General features: G+C 46.0%; 2 protein-coding genes across 9 annotated transcripts; one reads left to right on the top strand and one right to left on the bottom strand.

Moving 5' to 3' along the window:
- Positions 1-454: 454 nt before the first annotated feature.
- Positions 455-16985, bottom strand: GUK1 (guanylate kinase 1). Of its 4 annotated transcripts, none has more exons than XM_028751637.2 (8): positions 16854-16985; positions 6388-6505; positions 5458-5499; positions 4644-4740; positions 3578-3716; positions 2284-2368; positions 1538-1623; positions 455-640 (listed from the first exon to the last, which is right to left on the bottom strand). In XM_028751637.2, exons 2-8 carry the CDS (start codon positions 6419-6421, stop codon positions 605-607), a joined length of 519 nt encoding a protein of 172 aa, XP_028607470.2. In that variant the 5' UTR covers positions 6422-6505; positions 16854-16985; the 3' UTR covers positions 455-604. The 4 variants fall into 4 exon arrangements, with proteins under 4 accessions (XP_028607470.2, XP_028607468.2, XP_028607469.2 ...); XM_028751635.2 differs by having other exon boundaries at positions 6392-6505; positions 16854-16974; XM_028751636.2 differs by lacking the exon at positions 16854-16985 and adding an exon at positions 16695-16836.
- On the top strand, positions 15244-25044 carry MRPL55 (mitochondrial ribosomal protein L55). 5 transcript variants are annotated; one of them, XM_077936686.1, is made up of 4 exons: positions 15244-15259; positions 18997-19161; positions 21668-21869; positions 24798-25044. In XM_077936686.1, the coding sequence occupies exons 2-4, from the start codon at positions 19136-19138 to the stop codon at positions 24945-24947; spliced, it is 378 nt and encodes a 125-aa protein (XP_077792812.1). In that variant the 5' UTR covers positions 15244-15259; positions 18997-19135; the 3' UTR covers positions 24948-25044. The 5 variants fall into 5 exon arrangements, with proteins under 5 accessions (XP_077792812.1, XP_077792810.1, XP_077792811.1 ...); XM_077936684.1 differs by lacking the exon at positions 15244-15259 and adding an exon at positions 16831-16966; XM_077936685.1 differs by lacking the exon at positions 15244-15259 and adding an exon at positions 16863-16966 and having other exon boundaries at positions 19002-19161.
- The last annotated feature ends 1028 nt before the right edge of the window (positions 25045-26072 follow it).

Below are 26072 nucleotides of genomic sequence, written 5' to 3'. Positions count from 1 at the left end.
TGTCTTATGGGCTGTGCATGTGATAAAGGGGAGCCATACCGGGGTGAAGGCGTCTTCTTCTATTTGTCCCCGTGTCAGTTTCAGTTTATTGGTTAATTTTATTAGTAGGACTGTTTCCCATAGTATTTGGTACCATTGGTCCATGCTTACTCCTGACAGGTCTCTCCAGTGTCTGGTTATGGTGTTTCTGGCTGCTGAAAGTCCAGTATTCCGATCTCACAGCAGCCAAACAGATGCCTCTGGGAAGCCTGCAAGCTGGACCTGAGTGCAAGAACATTCTGCTCACTTGTGATTCCTGGCAATGGGAACTCGGAAGCATTGCTGCCTCTGACAGTGGAGGCAGAACACAGTCATTGTGGGACAACAATCTTTGCTATTTTCAAAGTAGTGGTTCATGTTGCAGACTTGGAAGCTTGTCTAGATTACACACGGGAAGTATGAAAACGCACAAAGATTGGGTTTGATATTTTCTTCTTTAATAGAAAGTGCCCTAAGAGAATTCCATTATCAGGCTAAAAGGGAATGTGTGCGTGTCTGTTTCTAACACAGAAGAACAAGCAGCAAAAAGACATCGGGAACGGTCTGCAAAGGTTCCAGCGGCTATTCATGATTTCTTGGATCCCTGCGCCTTCTGGATTTCCTATGAGAAGAACGAGGAGAAATGGTTAACACAGTGATTTGTATGAAACTGCCTCGGCCCTGTGATCATCTTCTGAGGGCTTTCTTCATGTGCCTCCTCCTTGAGAGGTCCGGAGGGTGGCAACAGGAGAAGGGGCCTTTTCTGCAGTGGCTCCCCGTTTGTGGGATGCTCTCCCCAGAAAGGTTTGTCTGGCACCTTCATTATACATCTTTAGGTGCCAGGTGAAAACGTTCCTCTTCAACTAGGCCTTGGGATGGTTGACATCCAATGCCTTTTAAAAATTGGTTGCGGAGGGACAGGATAATTGGCTTGTTCTTGTTCTTACTTTTATTATGTATTATTGTGTTTTTATATTGTGATTTTATGCTGTAAATTGCATACTGCCCTGAGACTTGCAGGCATAGGCAGTATGATTTATTTTAATAAAATAATAATAATAATAATAATAATAATAATAATAATAATAATAATAATAATATTTAAATGTCTTTATCGCTTTGGTCAAGGGACATAAAACAGGAAGAAGCATAAAGTACTGCTTCAAGCTAAAAGCAGCTGACTCTGCAGAGAAAATGGCCACTGTGAAGGAGGAAGGATGTTGGTTTGGCTGCTGAAGGGGTGGAGAACCTCACACAGAACTTTAAAGCAAGTGAGCCAGGAGCTGCAACCAGGAAACCCTTTCCAAAGGAGCAGGCAGTGTTTGTCTCTGGCAGCTAAAACAGAAGAGAATCTTGTGGCACCTTAAATACCTAACAAATGTACAAAAGGTTTAGTGGGCTGTAGCCGATTTCATCAGATGCACGGACGACAAACAAGGAAACGGATCATTCCATGACCCAGGAAATATCCGTGCAATTCAGACAGAGAACTGTGTTCCCAGGAAGTGAAATAGCTTACCTCTGCAAGAATATTTTTCAGCTCGGTATATGCTTCTTCCAAATCATTGTTAATGATGATCAAGTCGAAAAGCCCGGGCTCCTTACCTGGCAAATTGAAACAGATGCACACACACACACACCGTTAAACCAGAAGTCAGAAGACCAGAGACGTGCGACCCACACAGACACTCTTCTGTCTTTGCTCCCTTCCAGATGCAATAACAAGAGTGACTAAGCAAGTCCAGCATCTCAGAAGTGCCCTTTTCCCAGACCCTGGGCAGTATAGATTCTGCCTCTTTATGAATCAGAAATTGCCTTCTTGCAGCCAACTGCCATGGACTGCTTTCACCATTTGGCATTTTCCTGGGGAAAGGCACTGCTGTTGCCTAGTGAGACAATTCCAAACCACTTCTGGTGGACCTGTGTTAAGATGTTAAGCCCTTGCAAGACATCCCCCGTTCCCCTCCAGCAGATCCCGTAAAAACGTACAGGGGAGGGATGGATCTGGGGCACAAAAGCAGCAATTGGTGAGGTAGGCCCCTATCCACCAAACACAGCTCAACCCCGCCCTCATGCCTCCATTACTCTCCCTCTTGCAATCTCTCTCCATCGTATATGAGCGCCGCTGGTTCAGACTAAAGGCCTATCTACATCAGCATTGAAATTTCCCACATTGGTCAACCACGGCCGCTGATGGGAAGCACACAAACAGGACACCAGACTAGGACAACAATGCACATGCACGCAAAACTCTAGTGTACTCACTAAGTTCCATGTCGATGCGAGCTGCGTTCAGCCGCTTCTGTAAACTATCCTCCGTTTCCGTCTGTCTGTCCCGTAACCGTTTTTCCTAAAGGTTTCCAGAGGGGGAGAAACGAGAACGAAATTTATACCCTCAACATGAAGAGGGTGGGTCTATTCTTCTCGCCTCTCAGTGCTCCGTGTTGGCACAAACCCCTCTAGGGGGGGTGTCACGGACCCGCTGTTTAAATGCCCTACGGTGCATTTCACTGCCCCGTACGGAGCACTTTGGTCCTGCCTTCTGTTTACAGCAGTGGCCTGCCCAGTGCTTCCAGGAACCTTGCAAGCAGAGTACGGAGGCAGCAGACTCCCCTACTGTTGGCTTCCAGTGTCCAGTGGTCTTTAGAAGCCCATAGACAAGGAAGCCACTGTCTTAAATCAGTGACCAGTGATGGATCTGTTGTGGATTAATTTAACAGCCTATGAAAGCTACCCAAGAGAGCATCCCTCACCACATTTTGTCTTTCTTACAGAATTCATAAAAAGGTAAAGGGACCCCTGACCATTAGGTCAAGTCGCGGACGCCTCTGGGGATGCAGCGCTCATCTCGCTTTACTGGCTGAGGGAGCCGGCGTACAGCTTCCGGGTCATGTGGCCAGCATGACTAAGCCGCTTCTGGTGAACCAGCGCAGCAAATGGAAATGCCGTTTACCTTCCCACTGGAGTGGTACCTATTTATCTGCTTGAACTTTGACGTGCTTTCAAACGGCTAGCTTGGAAGGAGCAGGGACCGAGCAATGGGAGCTCACCCCGTTGCAGGGATTTGAACCGCCAACCTTCTGATCGGCAAGCCCTAGGCTCAGTGGTTTAGCCCACAGCGCCCCCCGTGTCCCTACTGCAGAATTCATATTGGGATATAAAACCAGAGTTCAGAGCCGGCCCTACTATTAGACTGAGTGCTCTGCTTCGCTTAACGTTCAGTCTCATGCAGAGTTCTATGGAACTCAAGAGCGTGGTTGCTATTTAGTGACATTTCGCCTGGGCCTAATAAAGGTACTGGCTAAATGTGGATTTTGGAATTGTTTTGTTGTTGCTTATTTTACTATATAAAACTCTGTGCACACAGACATTACATCACATCAGGGATCACCACTGCAGTGCCTGCCAAATGCTGTTGGACTGCACCTCCCATCAGCCCCAGCCAGAATTGGCAACACTAAAAGATGGTGGGAGTTGCAGTTTGGAGGTCATCCTGTTGCTGACTCCCTACCATGTATCAGTTGCACAGAACTGTAGCTCACCCCCAAGCCGCACTCACCAAGACTTCTATGGACGGGGCTTGGACAGAGATGTAGATGGGATTAAGGTCAGTTTTCTTGATGTTCTTCACACCCTGCATGTCTATGTCCAAAATGCAGATCTGGTTCTGCGCTTGCACAGCCTGAATAGCGGCTTTGCTGAGAGGGAGGGAGAGAAGATGGTTAATGCTCACAAAGTGGAGGTGCTTTTTTTTATCCAAGAACAGTCTCGCAACAAAAGAGGACCAGCACCTTGAGCGTGTGTCTCAAGGACATCTGGCTGCAACGACCAGCCTCACATATATTATGCAGGGTTCTTGTGGGGATTAAATGGGATGGAGAAGGAGCTTTTTGAAGAATAAGGCGGGATATAAATGCAACTACAACAACAAGAAGTAGTAGTGAGGGAATAAATATATGGAAGGTGGGGTAATGGGTAGGAGACCCTGTTCACAGCTTACCCTTCCTCTCACGACACTAGTTTAACTCTAAAGCTTTAGCTCCAAATAATAAAATCTGGTTCTTTTCATCATCAGTGCAGGGCAGCCTTCTCCATTTTGCTGCGCCGGGGCTGATGGGAGTTGTAGTCCAAAACATCTGGTGGGCATCAAGTAGGGGAAGGCTGGTAAAGGTCCTCAGAAATCAGATGACCCTTGGGTGGAGCTTCAGGCAGGGGGATTTTGTCACAGCTCACGGTCCTAATCTTTGCTTTCTGTCTCAACCCACTGGGGACAAGTCATGATGCAGCGTTTGACGCATGTGGGATGTCTCCAAAGCCAAACAGATTCCCATTCACCATCAGTTTGGACAAGCTGTGAATATCCATCTTGTCCAACAAAAACACTGGTTACAAGGTTCATTGTGCCCCTCTGGACAAGCTACTTGCACTAGGAATGTGAAAAATAGGCAACAGCAATGGGGGGTTTATGTTCAGGACACTTGGATCCTTTTTTCTGGTTGCAATTCACACCTTCTTGCTTTGTTTCTAGCCATTGTGGTTGCAGAAATGCAGTTGAAAACAGGATAGCAAAGAAGAACGAAAGAGAGAAATCTGACAACTGCTCCTGCCCAACCCAAATCACATACCTTGTTCCGTACATGTTCCCAGAAAATTCTGCATTTTCAATGAATCCTCCAGCGTCAATTTGCTTCTGCATCTCTTCCCTGGTCACAAAATGGTAATCTGCGGGGGAGGAGGGGAGAGGAAAATGAGCTTTCTACATGCCTTTGTGTTAGGGCATGCATGCCTGCCCCCAGAGACGCCACACCCCAAGCAGCGTTAGAAATTAGCCAGGCGTGTTTTGTGACTGGCATGGGGCCAATTGCGACCACGTGGAGATCTCTGGGTGGCAGGTTGGCGACTGGGGGAAGCAAAACGTCACTTAGAGAAGGATCTAACATATTTGTTTTATTCTGAATTGTTTCGTTTGAGGTTTCAATGTGTTGCAAACCGTTTTGAGATTTGTTCTTTGAAATATAAAGTGGTATAGACATGAAAATCATCACCATCATCAACATCCCATGGTGAGGGGTGGAAACGGCACCTAGTACCTTCCATTGTGGCAACCGCAACCTAGGTTTAAGGTGCCATTTGATGATTAAACTATATATCTGAGTTTCTAATACTGACCCTCCAAGTGCTCCAAAGATACACTACAAACACCTAACCGTGCATCTATAATAACTACCCCTAACTAAGCAGATGTTGCTGGACTACAACTCCCATCACCCTTTGCCATGCTGGCTGGTGCTGGTGGGAGATGGAGTCCAACAACCTCTGGTAGGCCTAAACCCATCCAGTCCTACCCCTAACTAGCCTAGAACCAGTTGTTTCGTTAGAGAAATGCTTTTGCTAATCTCCCGTCTCCTGTGATGGTGGTGGCTAGGATCTGGCACTGACCTTTTCCGTTCACTTCTCCGGGTCTTGGTTGCCTTGTGGTATCTGCAAGCAATAAATATTTTTAAAAAGCACCATTAACACACATTGCATGTTTCGCCAAGTGGTTGGGAAACCCAAAAAGAAAGGAACGGCTTCTCCCTCTCTGGCCCCTGCAATGATCGAAAGAGCCTTCTCTGTTTAACTGAAGGCTTTCACTTCTTTTCAAAACACAAACAGCCAGGCCAAGGGACTGATGTTGCTAGTTCCTCTGCCCTGCTTTGAAAAGCAGATAAACAGGCAAGAGAGCTTCAAAGGAGAAGGCGGTGGGCTCTTTTCATCGGAGATTTTTAAACAGAGGTTGGATGGCCATCTGTCAGGGGTACTTTAGCTGCAATTCCTGCTTTGGAGGGGTTAGAGAAGCTTCCGCTGAAGCACAAAGCAGTATATAAATTAGCTTTATACTAATCATAATAAGCTCTGGCTTAATTTAGGGGGCAAGGACGCGGGTGGCGCTGTGGACTAAACCACAGAGCCTAGGACTTGCCAATCAGAAGGTCGGCGGTTCGAATCCCCGCGATGGGGTGAGCTCCCATTGCTCAGTCCCTGCTCCTGCCAACCTAGCAGTTTGAAAGCACCTCAAAGTGCAAGTAGATAAATAGGTACCGCTCTGGCGGGAAAGTAAACGGCGTTTCCGTGCGCTGCTCTGGTTCGCCAGAAGTGGCTTAGTCATGCTGGCCACATGACCCAGAAGCTGTACGCCGGCTCCCTTGGCCAATAAAGCGAGATGAGCGCCACAACCCCCAGAGTCGGCCATGACGGGACCTAATGGTAAGTGGTCCCTTTCCCTTTACCTAATTTAGGGGGCAAAGCTCAAGGACCTGCCAGCCTTCCTTGTGACAACCCTGATGCAAACACACTGCTTCACCACCAGCCCAGCAGAAATGAACTCACTCACGGGAGACGCTGAAGCCGAAGACGTTCTCATAATCTTTCAGGAGTTTCTTCAGCAGAGTGCTTTTCCCCGCACCGGACGGCCCGCTCAGGACAACTGGCCTTGGTCCCGTCATAACTGGGGGGAAGTTGTTTCATCGTTAGAAATGGACGCTTTCTGTTACTTGGGAGATTGCTTATGGATGCATAATACTAGAACTCATTGACACCCAAGGAAACTGAATGTTAAAAGATCCAGGACAGAGAAAAGGAAGCCCTTCTTCACACAGCCAATGAACTAGGGAACTAGGCAATGGCCACCATCTTGGATGGCTTGAAAAGAGGACTGGACAAATTCCTAGTGGACAGGCTATCAGCCATGATGGTTAAGCTGTCTCCATGGTCAGAGGCAGCAACCCAAAGCTGTCAGCATCGCCCTTGAGCCAGTGCCACCAACTGGACTCATCCACTTCAGCCCGGACTGGGCTAGGCGAGCTGGGTAGCACTTCCAGAGACCACCTTCTGCACAGGAACAGGTCAAAGTGCTGTGGACTCACAGCTTAGAGTTGTGAGACCAGATTCACTTCCACAAGAAGACAGTCATCGCACAGCAGAGTACAGCAGAGTCTAGCAGAGTATATAAACGACTCGGAGAGCAGCTCTGTAGAATATCTTCTTTATTCTATAACTACAACTATAATACAACTATATACAGAGCTAAGTAGGTCTAAGCATAAATGAATGCTGAACCGGGCTGAGTGTCTGCAGCTGCTCTTAGCAGCAATCTTATCTAAACACACAATCTCTCTCTAACACTCTCTCTCTCCGACACACTGACTGACTGACTCTTTGATGTGGTGCTGGAGCAGAATAAGTAGAGAGCAGAACACGCCTCCTCCTCTCTGGAGAATCAGCAGAGAACATCAGCAGATTCTTGGGTATGGGAGGGGTGAAATCTCCTCATCATTCTGAATGCCAGTTGCTGGAAACCACAGGAGGGGACAGCGCTCATGTGCTTGTGGTTTCCTACAGGCATCTTGGTTGGCCATTGTGAGAAAAGGATGCTGGACTAGGTGGGCCATTGGCCTGATCCTGCAGGCTCTTCTTACCTTCTTATGTATTCCTGCAGCCTCCCCGAATGATTACGTAGAAACGTGGGATTATAATGCGCTCTGCGTGGGTCTACCTTTGAAGGTGACTCGGAAGCTACAACTAATCCAGAACGCAGCTGCCAGACTGGTGATTGGGAGTGGCCACCGGGACCATATAACACTTTGGCTCCCCGTATGTTTCCGAGCACAATTCAAAGTGTTAGTGTTGAGCTTTAAAGCCCTAAACGGCCTCGGCCCAGTATACCTGAAGGAGTGTCTCCACCCCGTTATTAAGCCTGGACACTGAAGTCCAGTTCTGAGGGCCTTCTGGTGGTTCCCTCACTGAGAGAAGTGAAGATACAGGGAACCAGGTAGAGGGTCTTCTCGGTGGTGGCACCCGCCCTGTGGAATGTCCTCCCCTCAGAGATGTCAAAGAGTTAAGCAACTATATACTTTTCCGCCGACATCTGAAGGTAGCTCTGTTTTGAGAAGCTTTCAATGTTTGAAGCTGTATTTTTTTGGAAGCTGCTGGGGCTGGGGAAACCCAGTCAGATGGTTGGGGTAGAATCATCATAATCATCGTTTATTAAAGATAAGTGCATAGTAATAATAATCGATAATTTATTATAACGCCTCACATCTCTCCATGTCTAAGTTCTTCTGCACAACAGACAGCCCTTCTAAAGAGGTACCTCCTAAATCAGCTTCCCCCAATCTGATGCTCTCTGGGTGTTTGAGCGCTACAACTCCCACCAGCTGCAGTCAATGCAGAGGGAGGGGGAAGTAATGAAATACATTTTGAATACTGGGGAGATTTCCCCCACCCCACCCTGGCCATCTCCCTAGGAACTGCTCTGGGGAATATCCACATGTTATCCAGGCGTTGGAGAGCCCACCAGTGCCTTTGGGACCTCAGCAGCCAGTACTCCAACCCCTGCCCTCCCCTCAGACCTATTCTCATGCTTAGCAACCACCAAACTTCATATTCAGGGCAGGAGCAAAAAGGGGAGGGTGGAAGCATAGAGACATGAGAGGTGTGTTCTGACCAGAACAGTTAGCATTTGGTAAAACACAGCCAAGGGTAGGGCCTGGAGAAGAGGTGAGATGGTCTTGCTCTCTCTCACATGCACATACAACTCATTTCACAAGGCAACTCTCAGTCAGAAAATCTTAGGAGCTCAAGCACATAAGAGCCGGGCTGCTGCATCAGACCAAAGGCCTATCTCATCTGTCATTCTAATCTCACAGTGGCTAGCCAGATGCAGACATGATCCCCCCATAACTGGTGGTACCCAGGGGCCAAACGACTGAGCATATATAGACTGTGTTTGTGCTCTTAATTTGCCATTGTACTATCCATCCTCTTAATTTGCCATTGTACTATCCATCCTCTTAATTTGCCATTGTACTATCCATCCTCTTAATTTGCCATTGTACTATCCATCCATGCTCTACAGCCCTTTGCTTACCTGGTGCATTTTTAAAGGAAACACAGATGTCCCAAGAGCTATAGCTTAGCTGATGGAGCTTAAAGTCAAAGTGCATTAGCCTGAACGATTCATCCATAAAGAATGCCCGTCCAGCGCATTCCCCATGCAAAGCCGAAGTCGGAAAGCAAAAAAACAACAACCTCACAGTGCTGCTTTCTGCCAGGCAAACATACTGGATATTTTTATCTAGTATTTCCAAGGCTTTATTGCCACACTCTCGCTTCACTACAAAACTCCCGTGAAACAGATTATTAGTACCATTAGCGAGATGAGCGCACAACCCCAGAGTTGTCCGTGACTGGACCTAATGGTCAGGGGTACCTTTACCTTTACCTTTTTACAGATGGGAAGCTAAGGCTCAGGCAAAGGATTTGCCCAAGGCCACTCATTTTGTTGGAATCAGTCTGTCTCAAGAGACAATGGAAGAATGCACCATCAGGAGTAGTAGAAAGAGTTTGGATTTGATATCCCACTTTATCACTACCCAAAGGAGTCTCAAAGTGGTTAACATTCTCCTTTCCCTTCCTCCCTCACAACAAACACCCTATGAGGTGAGTGGGGCTGAGAGACTTCAGAGAAGTGTAACTAGCCCAAGGTCACCCAGCAGCTGCATGTGGAGGAGCGGAGACGCGAACCCGGTTCACCAGATTACGAGACTACTGCTCATAACCACTACACCACACTGGCTCTCAACAATGTGGATAAATTGAGCCTTTGAACATGAAATTCTAGATTGCATCTATATCCCACTCTTCCTCCCAAAGGAGCCCCTGTGGTGGGCAGCATATTCCAACTTGATACCTTAACAACCACCCTGTGAGGTAGGTTAGCATCGTTATCCACATATTGTAGCTGGAGGATGAGGCCAGGAGAGCTTTCCCTTGGAAAACTGCACACTTGCCATAATTTTAAAGCAATGTTAAATATATTCCCCTGACAAGCCGTCATGGGAACTGTGGTTTGAAAAATGGAGCTGGACTTGAAACTGTGGGGGTAAACTATGGTCCTCAGGATGTGTGCGATGTGCTTTAGATCCATGTACACAACCCGAGTGAAAAGCGGGATTGGGATTTAGCCAACCAATTTTCTTAAATTGCTGTATGAGCACATCTCTCATTGTACAGGTATTACTACGAGCCTCATTACACCGTAGAGACTTAACAAATTTATTACAACGCAAGCTTTCGTGGATTGAAGACCAGCATATGCCGCAATAAAATCTGTTAGTCCTTCAGGTACCACAAGACTCTGTTGCTTTTGCGACAACAGGCTAGCACATTTACCCCTCTCTCTCTATTTTTATAGCTTGCAACCTGGAAGCAGAACATGGCAGCATTAAGTAAGAGGCACAATATACTCTTATAGCAGAATGTCAATTTCCTAAGCACAAAATTCAGATTGGGGCATTAGGGGGATGGGGGCTCCGAATACAGACTGCACAGAACCAGAGTGGGACTCTGCCCTGTATCAGAGCACACCCTTTGCACGTTAACTCTCTTCCCACTGTCGCAAAGAAAGAGGCATTCGCTGCCTTTTCACCCATTTGCTGCAGTTTAATATGCATTTAACTGCACGCTTTCAGAACAGAAAGAGAACCTCCCCACAAACAACATTCAGCAAATAGAACTAAAACTTAACAGCTACCACAATATGGAATATCCGTTTTAACACAGTCTTTCCCAACCTGGTGCCCTCCGGATATTTTGGACGACAATTCCCATCAGCCAGCCAGAGCTTCTCTCTATCCCATTTTACCACACCAAACATACTTTTATAGACCTCTGTCATATCCTTTCCTGGGTAATCTTCCCTCATTTTGTTTAACCCACAAGCAAATGCGTTAGCAATTCCTCTTAAAGGGTATGCTCCACATCCTCAATCATTTTGCCGCTTGAGATCAGAGCTATAGGAAAGAGGAAGCACTCGCCTCAACCCCCATCGTCCTGGATTGTTATTTTTTAAGAATTCTGTCTTTTAAACTTCGAATTGGCCCTTTACTCAGAAGCCAGACAAAGGCGAATGAAAGTGAATCAGATGCAGAAGCGTTGCTGCTATTTTTTGGGTAGCAGCTGCAGACATCCACACCACGCCAGCACTCCCAGAGTTTTCTCACATCTTACCTTTTTGCTTTTCTGGGGTCCTCCTAAAATTCCCTGATAGGCTTTTGCTGTTCTTTTCTCTTTTTTTTCTTTTTCTTTTTCTTTTTTTTTTGAGTGACTAACAAACCGATCCTGATCACACAGGAAAAGGGCAGCGCAGGTAGAACACCTGTCTATTTGTGAGCGCCTAAAGTCTTACTAATTTCCAGATCTTTCACCTTGAGACAGCCAATGAGAAGCCACCGCCCCCCAAATCCCTAATCACCTCCTGTGGTTTCCTCCACACTCCCTCCTCCTGCTTTACATAGCTTAAAAGATTCGGCCACACCCTGAGCTTAACTCCGTGGAGCGCACCTTCTGCTTCAAGGCAAATGCTGCCTTCGGAAAGAAGGAGTTTTAATTGAATGCATATTTGTCAAATTATTTATAATATTTCCACCCCACTTTTTCCACAGCCGGGGAAAGCAGCAGATGATGCGCACAAAGCATTCACTTAAACGCACACAAAAACCTACAATAAACACTGTATTCATTTAGAATCACAAGTGAGAAACGCTACCCACAAGGGTGCTACTTACATACTGCTCAACTGCCCTTGTTTATCAGGGACAAGACAGCCTCAATGTCCTGGGGTCCCTGCCCCCCCCCAATACACTGTCATCCCTGTTTTGGCTACTGAGGAAAGTCAGAGACGATAGAATTGACTGCAACACTTCAGCCTGAAGGTGGGAGAACTGTAATTTTAAACTCTCCGCCACATTTAAAAGCAGCAACAACGAAAACATAACCAATTCCCTGAGAAACAGAAATCTAGCACAGCAGGGAGAAAGGTTCTGTTCCAGCCCTTCGCCAGATGCGCTTGCTTTCTAGGTACAGGGAGATCTCATGCTGTGTCTCCAAAATGCAGCACAAGGCCAAAGGCAGTCTCTTGCCCTATCCTGCACCCTGTGAGGTGGAGAAGCATTCTAGAGATGCATCAGAATATTACCGGTAGTCTTAAGCAGCATGCAAAACAAGCCCCAGTCCTCCTCTCCATCTTCAGAAGCAGAGATAATATACAAATAAATGTGCAGTGCTGTGTTGGACACCATAGGGTGGTAGTTAAGAGTGCTGGACCTGAGAGATCAGGGTTCAAATCCCCACTTAGCCATGAATCTCTTTGGGTCAGTCACTCTTTCTCAGCCTAACCTACCTCATGGGGTTGTTGTGAAGATCAAATGGAGAGAGGGAACGCATCATGTGCCACCTTGAGCTCTCTGGAGGAATGGTGGGATATAAATGGAATAATAATAGTCACAATCCCCCATAATTGTGCTGGGCATCTGAGGCCCTCTGTGCACCTGAAAAGCCCTGCACAACTGAAGGATCCATCTTGAGATTTTGCAAAAAAGAAAAGAAAAGAAAGCTCAACAACTTTTTAAATCTGGCAACCTTCCCAATCAGATGTGCAGAAGATTTTCTCCACAGCCAAAGTGACAACCACCCTTTCCCACAGAAGCTGGACTCCAAGCATTCCGCCACCAAGAGCTTGTCCCAAGAGGTCAAAATTTTTGCAGATAACCAGTGTAGGATGCTTCCCAACACAATGCAGACTGAATAAATTCACCCAAGCTGCTTCTAAGACCCACATTTCCGCATATGTTCTAGGAAGTGACAGAGAGAAAGGGAAAATGGATGGGAAGATAGCAAGAATTTTGGGTGGAGATTGCAAAATTGACCCATCTGGCTCAATACTGTCTACACTGACTGGCAGAGTTTCAGGCATGGGTCTCTTCCAGCCCTACCAGGAAAAGCTGGAAGTTGAATCTGAGACCTTCTGCATGCAAGGCAGATGAAGGACAGCAAAGAAGGCAAAATATAAACATAGGAAGAGATCAACAAAGCACGTTCTGGGCGTCACGCAAGCTTAGAGGAAGAAAAGACGGAGCAGCTTGGCATTGGGAGAAAAGAAGATTAGAGGGTGGTTCTCATTCTAGCCTCAAGAAAGGTTGTGTGATTAGGCACTTTTAATCACCGGCCCTATTTATAGCCTTGTCCTTTTTGTAAAGTGCACCTTCCCCAGAATTTCATAACGTGGGACCAAAGGGCAGCAAAAAAAGCACATTCGCTGGTTGAAAGGTTAAAGCCAAACTACAAGAAGAGTAAGAAACCAATGGCTATTTTGAAACTCAATTTGCAACAGGCCACCACTGGCCTTCTAAAGGACTTTGCTCCTCTTTGATCTTGTAACAGGAAAACAGTGCATCAGAATCAGGCCTGTGAACAAGTTAATTGCAGGAAGACCCGCATCTACTGGGATATCTCTGTATGATTTCAGCAAGGATTTCCAACTCACAAATGCTTAACTGCAGCAGCTGGGTACACTTGCTATGGCCTGCAGAAGGCTAAGCCAGCTGGGGAACCCTGCCAGGGGCCTGATGGACTTATGCTGCCATGCCAAGAATGCCCCATGTCTCCCAGCCAACCAGGGACTCCTGCCCCAAGCTTCAGACAAGCTCTGTACAGGCCTGGAGTGAGCACATGCGAGTAGTGGGAGGAATGGGTGTGGCAGCAAGTGCATCATAGAATTGTAGAGATGGAAGGGATCCTGAGGATCATCTAGTCCAGGCTTCCTCAACCTCGGCCCTCCAGATGTTTTGGCCTACAACTCCCATGATCCCTAGCTAGCAGGACAAATGGTCAGGAATGATGGGAATTGTAGTCTCGAAACATCTGGAGGGGCCAAGGTTGAGGAAGCCTGATCTAGTCCAAGCCCCTGGAATGAAGGAATATGAAACTGTTCCATATGGGGATCAAACCTGCAACCTTGGCGTTATCAGCACCACGCTCTAACCCACTGAGTTATCCAGGCTTAGTATAATTGGCTACTTTCTACACACATTCCTCTCTATCCTCCATCTAGGAAAGATTCTTTAGATCTCCCCCCACCCGGGTTTGAAGCAGTAGGTTTCTAGTCCTCATGGCTTTCTAAGGGAAGCTTGAAAAGGTGAAGGCAAAACATGGCAAAAAGGATAAATTCCATGGTTTTAAGCTTACAATGCATAAGAAGGTGTCATGCTTATATATTCATACTGGCCAACATACCCAAGAGATTCTTTTGCAATTAGATGCTCCCTCCACAGCAAGCAATAATCTCTTCCTGTCACCTCACAGCTAAGCCACTCAAGAACACTGCTGGACGTTTCCATAACTGGCTGCCTAAATTTAGTTATCCAAACACAGGTGAGAAGACAAACCAAATCCAACGAATGGAAGACAGGAGACTCTCAGTTCTTCTTTGGGAGATCTTTCATTGGTAAAAGGTATGGAAGAAGCAAGACACAACAGGAGTCTATCCTGCTGCTCAGAAAAGACCCTAGTCATTTATTACCTGCTCAAAAACTGCAGTGGAAATCACAACCCACAGTAACACTCTGTGTGGTGCTGGACTCAGTTGCCCCTGGTATGTGGATATGGGGATGCCTAGTCATTATTATTGACGCATCTGGCTAGAAATCTATCTTATTGCCTTTCTGCCAGCTTTTCTCTTCCATCTTCAATCTCAGCCACTGGCTGAGTTACAGTGCCATAATGGAATATTCACAAACATTCCAACTGTGAAGAGAGGAGGCAATAATCAGTTATGGAATGCTTCACATCTGATGTAAGCGAAGAAAAAGAAGCCTGGCTGGAGGGCTGCATGTTGGTAAGGCTTCAAGATCTTAGAAGGCTAAAAGGTCAGAAACCCCAAAAGCCAAATGGTGCAATGTGAAGATTCATAAGTCATACATGATTAGTTATATCCCTGGCAGACAGAAGGGCTGAGAATGAGAGAAGCAAAGGAACTGAGAGATGAAAGCCAACTCTATACCAATTTGAAGCAAACAGCCAAATAATCAGTTCTCTAGTTATACACAAAACTGTTAAGCGTTTTAAAGTTGTGTAAAGATCAGGACAGTGAAGACTACACATTTAAGTAAATTAAGAAGCAGTGAAAACTTGTCTGTTTTTCTACTTGAACTAGCTCCCAGTGGCACACAGCCAAGGCTCTAGTAATAAATTTGTTCCAGCTTACAAAGGCTGCACATGTTTATAAGCTATGAACTAGCTACTAAGGGAGCAGGTCGTGTGTATTCCCAGCAGAGGGCAGTGGTAATTGGACATTTCCTGCTTCAGTTGTTTTCGTGCAGTGCTTAATGGAAATAAAAGTCATCCTGCTCAAATCACCAGACATGTGAGTATTAACCACCAACGGCATGCATAAGATGCTTCACTCAGTTAAGTTTGAAATGGGCACTAAGTATTCTAAACTTCTATGAGATTTCTTGAAACCTGCAGAAGTACTAATTAATATGCAGATTCACCTCTGAGGGGGGCGGGGGGGGGGGGAAAGGATTTTGGTGTTGTTAGCTTTGTTATTTCCTTCCAGGATCCAGTTTATTATGAGCTATGTTGAGCACATGCCAATTTTGTAGATTGGATTCTGTTACCTCCACAACCCTTAGAAGTTTCATTTTCATTATTTGTGCTATACATAGCAGAACTTCTATTTAAGGAGAAACCAAGTACACAATAATTCCTCTGGATATAGCACAAACTTGAAGATTAGTGACACTCAAGGAAGGCAGATTGCTTCTTCTTCTTTAATTAATTTCAAAACTCTGACCAGTAACCAAGACCATTCTGAAAGCTGTCAGGGGCAGAGAGTCCATGCTTCCAGCTTCTACACCAAGAAGTGTGATACTTCCAAATCCTGCTGCCATAAATATAAACCAATTCATCACAACTCTTCTTCGCTCCCTGAATAGTATTAGGGGGTAAGGAGATGCAACGTCATGCCGAGGAGCAGATTTGACAAGGAAGTCTATCACCTAGTCTGTTATTTCAAATATTTAAATACCACTTGAATTCTGTTTTTAAGTGATGGTTTGCACAGGAAAATCTTGCGGCTGATTTGAACAACTCCAAAACCAGGAGTGACATTGGCTGACAGGGCAAAACGCTAGCAGGGATAGGCACCTGAATCCTCTTGCTAATTGTGCGGTTTAAAACGTGCATTTTGCAATGTTTTGTTTTGAAATATTTAAGATATCTTAAGTTCCCTGTTAATTATGTTGCTTCGAATGGATACTGCACTTGACTTTCTCCAGTAACGTTTTATTCTGGGTTGTTTTATTTGATGATTTAATGTAAGCTGCAAACCGCTTTGAGGTTTTCCCCCCTTAAGAACAGAAAGCGGTGCAGAAATGAAACGAATGATAACAACACACGGTGGTGATAGTGCAAAGGCAGGGAGAGGATTGGGGTTTCTTTGCAGCAGCAAAGTCCTTGCGGCGGGAGCAGCGGAGCTCTCCAAAGAGGACCGCAAGGAGGAAGGCGGGCGGGGAACTCTTTAGGGGTGACACCGGGGCTAAAAAGGGATTGGAGTGCCCGACAGTGAGGCCCAGCCGCTCAAGCGACCCCGACACCAAGGAGGCTTTAAAGAGGCGAGAGGAGGCGGCTTGAGGGGCGACGCCCGCGAAGCGCCGGGGAGCGGGAGCGGAGGGAGGAACCAAGGCGCAGGGTCGCGGGAGCAGGAGGGGAAGCTTTCGGTGAAACACCGCTGAGGACAACGGTTGGGGCGCATGCGGGGGGGGAGGGGGAGGCCGAAAACCGCGCGCCGCACTCACCTGACAGCGCGCGGCAGAGAAAGCGCCGCCAGCGCATGGGGAGAGCGAGCGGAGCCGTTTCCCCCGAATGGTGACTCAAGGAGGGCGGGCCGGGGCAGGGCCGGGCCCTGCCGCCGCCGCCGAAAACAAACCCCGCCCCTTTACTCGGAGCTCGCTTACGTCATCGCCGCGCCGACGCCCTCTCCTTGTTTCTCGATGTCGCTGGGTGATGACGCAAGAAAAGGAAGGGTTCCCAGAGCGCCAGGTCACGTGAGCGGGACTCTTCGGAGCCGGTAAGGAGGAGCAATCCATTGGGGACAGAGTAGCGGGGGGGCGTGTTAAAGTATCAATAGGTCAAACCATTCGGAAAGAGGGAGCCGTGGTTTTGGTGAGGAGAGAGGCGCGCGAAGGCAAGTCTGGGAAACAGCGAGGGTCGAACCATTTGCAGGCGGAGGCGCGGGGAGAGCAGGGCTAAACCATTGTTGGACCTAATGGGGGGGAGGGAAGCAGTTGAGATTGGGGGCGAACCATTATCGCGAAGTAGGGGGGTTCTGAGGGCCAAACCATTTGTGGAGTGGAGGGGGGAGGCATGGTCTTGTTTGATGTCTGACCCGATTCTGACGTCATGTCTCCTTTTCCTGCATTTTCTCTCCAGTAGTGTGCATTTACTGTATGTGTATCTGCCTATTCTATCTATTGTACCTGCATCGCAGGGGGTTGGGCTGAATGACCCTGGGTGGGGGGGATTCCTTCCAATTCTACAATTCTGTGATTCGGGCTCCAGTCGCTGCAAGCAGTGGCAGCTGCGTGCTCTGTCTCTGCAAAGACCGCATTTTTCGCTCCATAAGACGCACCTAGTTTTTAGGAGGAAAACAAGGGGAAAAAATATTCTGGACGAAGCAGTGGATGTATGATTTTTGTGGTTCATGCTGTGGCCACAGACATGTGATTTGACGGTGAGTTTGGGGTAGCCCAATGCAAAAATCCTCAGGATCCATGTGGATCCGTGCTTTGTAACCACGTTTTTGCGCCATTGCGACTCCGCGCAACAGTGGGTGCATGATTTTTTTGGTGCAGGCTGTAGCCATGGACATGCTATGTGATCTGATGGTGAATTTGGGGTGACCCAATGCAAAAATCCTGAGGATCCATGGGCTTTTACCTCCCCCCTCCCAGGCAGCCTCCTTTATCTCTAGAGTCCCTTATCTCCCTCCCGATTGCTTGCCGATCAGCTGCTCAGAGGCTTTGTTTCAACGCCCCCTTCCCTCTTGTTTGCCTTAGTGCCTTTTCCTTAGCTGGAGCAGTTTTTTGCTCCTCCTTTTCTTCTAATTTCTCTCCTCATTGCTTGTTTTAGTATTCCTGTCTCCTCTCCTTGCAAGTTCACTGTCTTTACCTCCCCCCTCCCAGGCAGCCTCCTTTATCGCTAGAGTCCCTTATCTCCCTCCTGATCGCTTGCCGATCAGCTGCTCAGCAGCTTTGCTTCAACACCCCCTTCTCTCTTTCTAAAAAAACCCAAACACGATTTGCTTTTTGCCCCTGGGCAATTCGGTTCCAGGGACCATGCATTCGCTCCATAAGACGCACAGACATTTCCCCTTACTTTTTAGGAGGAAAAAAGTGTGTCTTATGGAGCGAAAAATACGGTACTTCCATCCCTCAATCCAGGAGGGAAACCCCACCCAGGCTTTGAAGGGGGAAGTGCTCGGCATTTGGAAGGCACCCAGGCTGTGTTTCCAAAGCACTGTGAAAAGACCCAAAGTATCTTAATTGCTAACAGCATAAAAACTGCCTTGCTGGATCAGATGCTTTTGGAACGCTTCCCCACAAAACACGATGGTTTTGATGGGAGGCCGCATGCTAAATATTTCCTCCCACCTTAAGCACACACCTGTTGTTCAGATGTTTACTGCTATCTGTTCTAGATTGTCTCTTTTTAGCCATCTCTGCTAAATCTATATACAGTGGTACCTCGGGTTACATACACTTCAGGTTACATACGCTTCAGGTTACAGACTCCGCTAACCCAGAAATAGTGCCTCGGGTTAAGAACTTTGCTTCAGGATGAGAACAGAAATCGTGCTCTATTAGCTAAATCCATTAGCCAATTGAGGCCCCATTAGCTAAAGTGGTGCTTCAGGTTAAGAACAGTTTCAGGTTAAGAACGGACCTCCGGAATGAATGAAGTACTTAACCCGAGGTACCACTGTATTTAATAAGTATTTTATATTGCCTTCCTACTTTGATTCATATTTTTATTAATTAAGCGATATATAAACTTGTCAAATAAGAATAAACTTTTCTCCCTTCATTCGTTTCCATAAAGAGCAGCTGTGGCCCCTTGGATGATGCTCCGTAAAGATCATCGCGGTCTTTGCTCATCATAAAAGCCAAATCCTGTGCCTCGGAATCGCTGGAGATTGGCGTTTGTTTGCTAGGCTTCAGGGACTGTACATGAGCTCAGAATGACGACCGTAATCCGGACTTTAAGGTATAACTCTGTTTATTTAGTGGGATCATTGTGCCTTGTGCTGTCCAGGATCTAGAACTGATATGGCCCTTTTCCACAGTGCTTCTTCCATTCTTGTACATATTCCATGAAAGTACATTGCATTGTTTTTCAGCAGATCAACAGTAAGCCTGCAGTCTCATGCATGCTTCTGAATACCTTTTGCTGGAAAGTAAAAGGTAAAGGTGTCAGGAGCTCAGCCTACACTCGAGTAGGACCCTGGCAGAGACACATGCCTGACTGGCATGTTCTCTCCCTCCTGGTCAATCGTTCAGGAGCTTCAAAAGCTTTCTTCTGCCCGAGCATCATAGCGACCGACACCGGCACACTTAGGGATCCGCAGAGTTTGCGCATCATGTGTAACAGACCTCAGCAACTCAGCATTTTGGCTAATCTACTTTATTTATATATAAACGCACATGGAGCACTGCAACATGGCTCCCTCTCTCTCTAGTATCAGAGAGCAAAGAGAAAAAGAACAAAGGACAATAATCTCACTTCACGGAACACAGTAACACAAACATCCTGACTCCGTCACTTCCCACTCTGTGGAGTCAGAACATATACCATCATGTGATAGACAGAAATCCCATGATTGCAATCACAGAGCAGGAATTCTAACAAAAGGACCCCTGGACGGTTAGGTCCAGTCAGATTTGACTATGGGGTGCGGTGCTCATCTCCGCTTTCAGGTCAAGGGAGCCATCGTTGTCCACAGACAGTTTTTCCAGGTCATGTGGCCAGCAGGACTAAACCCCTTCTGGTGCAACAGGACACCATGACGAGTGCCAGAGCGCACAGAAACACACGGAAACAGCAGGAGGGAAGTGTGTTCTTTGCACTCTGGTCCTGCTTGTGAGCTTCTGGTTGGCAGATTCTGGATTAGCTGGGCCACGGGCCTTACACAGCAGGGCACTTCTTATGTTCATATGCTTTTCTTATGTTGTGAACCAACCTGCATCATCTGAGGCCCTTCTTCCTGCGTCTCCATGAGAATTCCAGAGGGTGGCAATACAGGCCTTTTCTGTGGTGGCTCCCATTTTTCGCAATGCTCTCCTCAGAGAGGCTTGCCTGGCACCTTCACTACATATCTTTATATGCCAGGCAAAAGCATTCCTCTTTTCCCAGGCCTTTGGCTAATTAAACAACCCATGGCCTTTAAAACTCTGCGGAGGCCTTACTGTTTTTGTTTATCGCTACGGTATGTATTTTGGTGTTTTTATATTGTAAACCACCCAGTGTTCCTCGGATGAAGGGCTGTATGGACATATTAAAAATAAAATAATAAATAGAGAGTAATGAAGTCCTGCACAGGTGTTAATCTGACTAAAACAACAGTTCATCTGCACATGTTTGATCCCAGGATCTAAGAGCCCTCTTGGGGGGGGGGGGAGGCTGAGGTTTGTTTTCCTCTGTTACTTCAAACAAAACGTGAGACAGAGTGAATTCGGATAGGTATTGAACCAGCTTCAAAACCAGGATTAAATCTTCAAAGCTGAGGGCTTTTAATATATATGAATAGAAATGGTCTCCCTTTCTTGTTACTGAATCATCACCTTAAAATGCCAGCCAGGTGCCTGGAAAGCACATTCAATAATGATGATAATGATAATAATAATAATAATAATAATTTTATTATTTACACCCCACCCATCTGGCTGGGTTTCCCCAGCCACTCTGAGCCCTGCTGTATTAGGGCAGGTGGTTGCCAGCTGATAGAGACTACCCCAGAGCGAGGTATTAATTCATATCGTAGCTTATATATTTTTCCAAGGTACATTTTTTAAAAAAACCAAACTATTATTTCGGTAACCTTCTTGACAATCCCGCATGAGAGGCTGAATGAGTACAACTTGCACAAAGCCAGCTTTCAGTGGAGAGAGGAACTCAATCTTGACACAGCTTTGCCTTACCCTTAAGTACCAAATTCTACCCGAAGACACCCTGTAGCCCCAAATCCAAAGTCTGCTTGCATCTGTTTTGTAAGATGCGTATATTGTAAGATACATTCATATTGTAATCGCAGAATGGCAGTAAATTTAATTAAATAAATAAATAAAGAGGGATGGGGAAAGAGTACAGCTTATATAAATGAGGCATCTACCCACCCACCCTTTCTGTTGTTATCGTTTCATCAGTATTTGCTGGCATTATGATCTTTTCTGGCTTTCTACACACCCTCCCAATACCTGAACTAGCAGTCTTAAGAGCTAGCAACTCACTGCATTTTAAAATGAAAGCTGGGACGTCAGAGACGCTGAAATCTGTGGCCAATATAAATTTCATGTTCCTTATGGTGCTACTCCTTGTTTGAGGCCAAGCCAAACTGCCTGTTTACTAAATCACAGTCTTTTTCTTACCAGAGTTGGGTTGTACTCAGATACATATATTTTTTGTTATTTCTGGTATGTATATGTGTTCTTAAAGGGTCTATCTGTGTGTCAATTTTTGCATGGATTTTACAAGTTCTTCTCTGAATCGGTTTCAGGGCTTTGCGGCTAGAGGCCTTCTCCGGACTCCTTCCCAGGACTTGTGGCCTCCACACATCCACCCGGCAGTCCAACTCCAACCGGACATCCATCGCTTGTGTGGCCCGCCAGAAGTATGCCCGGCTCTATCCAGTGTTGCTGGTCAGACCTGACGGTTCTACATTCTATATCCGTTACAAGGAGCCAAGGCAGATCCTTTCGGTTAGAGTTGCTGTTTGATATTCATTCAATTTATAGTCCCACTGTTTATGAGACGGTCCCAGGGCAGGTTACACCGTGGCAGGACAGAACATTAAATACAACCAGAACATAAGAAACAGGATCAGGCCAATCGCCCATCAAGCACAGCATCCTGTTCTCAATGTGCAGAACGTTTAACAGTATGCAGGCGGCACCATATACAGTGGTACCTCAATGTACAATGGTACAGTGGTGCCTCGCAAGACGAAATTAATTCGTTCCGCGAGTTTTGTCATCTTGCGATTTTTTTTGTCTTGCGAAGCACGGTGTTGGGAAAGTTTTGGAAAAGCTTCAAAAATCACCAAAGTCTTCAAAAACCTCAAAAAAGGCTACCACACCGCGTTCTATGAGTTGCTCCTCGAAGTCAAGTCGCAACTGTATTAACGGTGTTAAGAAAAATGAAACAAACTTGCAAGACGTTTCTGTCTTGCGAAGCAAGCCCATAGGGAAAATCGTCTTGCGAAGCAGCCCAAAAAACCCTTTCGTCTAGTGAGATTTTTGTCTTGCGAGGCATTCGTCTTGCGAGGTACCACTGTACCTTGGGTTACAGACACTTCAGGTTACAGGCGCTTCAGGTTACAGACTCTGCTAACCCAGAAATAGTACCTCAGGTTAAGAACTTTGCTTCAGGATGAGAACAGAAATCGTGCGGCGGCAGTGGGAGGCCCCATTAGCTAAAGTGGTGCTTCAGGTTAAGAACAGTTTCAGGTTAAGAACGGACCTCCAGAACGAATTGTTCTTACCCTGAGGTACCACTGTATTCCTCTTGTGTTTTATGATTTTCCTGATACTGTAAGTGAGCCAGAACTGGTCTGTGACCGTAATAATAAAATTCACCCAGTGGTACCTCTGGTTGCAAACGGGATCCGTTCCAGAGGCCCGTTCGCAACATGAAGAGAACACAACTCGCAGCGGCAAAACCCGGAAGTAACCCGTTTTGGTACTTCCGGGTCGCCGCGGGACGTAACCTGAAAGAACGTAACATGAAGCGAACGTAACATGAGGTATGACTGTACACGAAACAGAAGCATTAAAACACAAGAGAAAAACAAGTGACTGCAATTCAGCAAGGTGCAGATAGGCAGTAAGCTATAAGGAAAACAAATGACTGGCAGGTTAATTCAGCTCCTACCAAATCTAGTTTTTTGCTTGGAGAGAGAAAAGGTCTTCCAGGTGTCTGAGAGAGCAGCAGGTACATATTCCCGAAATGCATTTAAGAATCCCAGGACTAAAAGGTCCTTTGTTTGACCTGAAATATATTGGAGGCCCACTATGGTGGTAAACACATCACATTGTAGGCCTCTCCTTGCAAAAATAATTCCCCACACATAGAAAATTAGCATGTCAAGGGGAAGGTTTATGGACTCTGCCCCCTTCTGACATGCTAGTTTTTTCCTTATGTGTAGGAAATTATTTTTGCCTGGAGGAAACATTAAGCCATTTGATTCCTCCCACCAGCATTCTGAACAGTCCAGACACAAGTTTACCACTCATATCAGAAGTAAGGTTCCATTAGGGCAGGACGCTGTTCAGATTTATGGGGCCGTTACAATTATTGTGTGTAAATCTTTGAGAATTATTTATTTAAAAAGTATACCACTTAATACAGTGGTACCTCGCAAGACGAATGCCTCGCAAGACAAAAAACCCGCAAGACGAAAGGGTTTTTTGTTTTTTGAGCTGCTTCGCAAGACGATTTTCCCTATGGGCTTGCTTTGCAAGACGGAAACGTCTTGCAAGTTTGTTTCCTTTTTCTTAACACCGTTAATACAGTTGCGACTTGACTTCGAGGAGCAACTCATAGAACGCGGTGTGGTAGCCTTTTTTGAGGTTTTTGAAGCTTTTCCAAAACTTTCCCGACACCGTGCTTCACAAGACGAAAAAAATCACAAGATGACAAAACTTGCGGAACGAATTAATTTCGTCTTGCAAGGCACCACTGTATAAAGAATCTCTAAGCATTTTACATAAAAACGATAATAAAAAATCCCATTAAAATTCCTCAAAACTAGAGAAGAGCAAAACATAACTATATATCACAAATGAAACTGAATCGTGTGATAAATAAAAATTAAGAGTCAATAAAGTCCAGACACGGGTGGCGCTGTGGGTTAAACCACAGAGCCTAGGACTTGCCGATCAGAAGGTTGGCGGTTCGAATCCCCGCGACGGGGTAAGCTCCCGTTGCTCGGTCCCTGCTTCTGCCAACCTAGCAGTTTGAAAGCACCTCAAAGTGCAAGTAGATAAATAGGTACTCCTCCGGTGGGAAGGTAAACGGCGTTTCCATGCGCTGCTCTGGTTCGCCAGAAGCGGCTTAGTCCTGCTGGCCACATGACCCGGAAGCTGTACGCCGGCTCCCTCGGCCAGTAAAGCGAGATGAGCACCGCAACCCCAGAGTCGGCCACGACTTGACCTAATGGTCAGGGGTCCCTTTACCTTTAAAGTCCAGACACTTGGACACATCTTCACACACTGCGAGAGGAGATCACTAGAGTTGTGTAAACTCTGTTCAAGGAAAACCTTTTGACCGTTGCCTATGCGTCCAAGAGGCTTTATACGGCTTGAAAACCACAGGCATTGATCCTGAGCATCCATGAGGGGGCTGAATTGATTGCGCACCAGGACTAGTAACTTAATAATAGAATATTATTATCTTTTGGTTTCTAAAGGGATTTCTCAATGTTTTCCCCACAATCTGCAAACTTAACCTTTGAAGCAGCTGGCATTAAATACTTCTCTTTCAGTAGCACCCTAAGGCGCTTGCCTCAGCAAGGGTATCCCTGCTGAATTTCTAGAGCTGGTAAAAGGAACAAGACCCTGCCTGTGGGGGAAACATGTCGATTCTAAGGGTGTTTACAAGTTTCTATGTATGCATAATTCCGTTTCCAGATACCTGTGGACATCAACACGCTCCCTGACGCCGAAAGGAGAGCCCGCTTGCGGAAACGGGATACCTCCAAACTTAAACCCAAAGAGGAGACACGTTTCGAAGACGACTTTAAATTGGACGATTACAGAAAGTTTTGGAAAAAGAAATGAGATCTGCCACCCAGGGTGGAAAATCAGTCACAGTCAGAGACTTAATTTTACATTTTAAGTTGTAAAAATGTCCACAAATAAAGAGATGCCTTCTGTTTTCTTTGTGTTCCTGTTTTATTTTTTGGGCTAGGGATCCGTAACTGGCTAAGTGATTATTACTGTGTCTTATCACCCAGTGGAAGAAATCTTAAGTTGATTGATTAAGGCTGGCTTCAATCCTATGCACAGTTACCTGGGAGAAAATCCCATTGATCTCAGGGCTGGTTTCTGAATGGACAAGTATAGGATTTTATATGTTAACATACATTTGAATGAGGGTTTTGGCTATGATGCAGAAGAAAAGGTAAGCACCATCATGCAAGAGGCATTTCCTGTGATGAAGAGAAAGGAGAAAGCTTATTCTCAAAGAACGTTGCTACTGCTCTTGGTTTTTGCAAATACGTCCTTGAAAATCATTAGCAGTGCAATCCTGTGTATGTTTACCCAGATTATTAATTTCCACCAGGGTTAATCTTTAGTAAGTGCATTTGTAACTGCAGCCGAAGATTACCCTAAAGTCTGCTGTCCAGTTAATTAGGGACATCTTAATCAAAAGGCTTTGAATCAATAAACATTAAGTTATTCCTTTTTATTATTATTACCATTCATTTAAACGCTTCAATTTTTTCTCCCCCTCGATATGTACAGTCACTTAAGTTAAAAAAAAATGGGCAGAGGGTCCTTGAATAACTTTCTCAACACCTTTATGGCTGGACTTCTCCTGTTGAGTTTGCCTGTAATGCATCTGTTAAAAGCAAAAAACTTCTTTCCATCGAAGGAGGCGAATCTGGCAAAGAACTAGGAAATGGTCTTGTTCTGCATGAGATCAGTGGCCCACTTTGCAGGGCCATAACAGGACCAGATGCAGATGCTTTATTAACGGGGTGTCAGAAGAACTGACCCCTTTTTATTTTTAGGCTACGAGGGAAGGAACAAGATTTTGCTGAAATTTAGGGTTTGGAGGGAAATCGGGGATGCATCATGGGAATTCTAGAGTTGGAAGGGATCCTGGCGGTCATCTAGTCCGACCCCCTGCAATGCATGACAGATTCCCATCCAACCTCTCAGGATTAACTGATTTCATTA

Source organism: Podarcis muralis, chromosome 12 (genome assembly GCF_964188315.1).
Source record: "Podarcis muralis chromosome 12, rPodMur119.hap1.1, whole genome shotgun sequence".
Lineage (NCBI taxonomy): Eukaryota > Metazoa > Chordata > Lepidosauria > Squamata > Lacertidae > Podarcis > Podarcis muralis.
Note: the sequence above shows the minus strand (reverse complement) of the source record. Positions and strands in the feature narration are given on the sequence as shown.

Coding starts and splice junctions, on each gene's coding strand:
- GUK1 (XM_028751632.2), bottom strand. CDS start 16,731: ATGCGCTGGCGGCGCTTTCTCTGCCGCGCGCTGTCAG. Junction 3,717..4,643: donor GGGAACATGTACGGAACAAG/GTATGTGATTTG, acceptor CCTCCCTCTCAG/CAAAGCCGCTATTCAGGCTG. Junction 2,369..3,577: donor CCCCGTCCATAGAAGTCTTG/GTGAGTGCGGCT, acceptor GGAAACCTTTAG/GAAAAACGGTTACGGGACAG.
- MRPL55 (XM_077936686.1), top strand. CDS start 19,136: ATGACGACCGTAATCCGGACTTTAAG. Junction 19,162..21,667: donor ACCGTAATCCGGACTTTAAG/GTATAACTCTGT, acceptor AATCGGTTTCAG/GGCTTTGCGGCTAGAGGCCT. Junction 21,870..24,797: donor AGCCAAGGCAGATCCTTTCG/GTTAGAGTTGCT, acceptor TTCCGTTTCCAG/ATACCTGTGGACATCAACAC.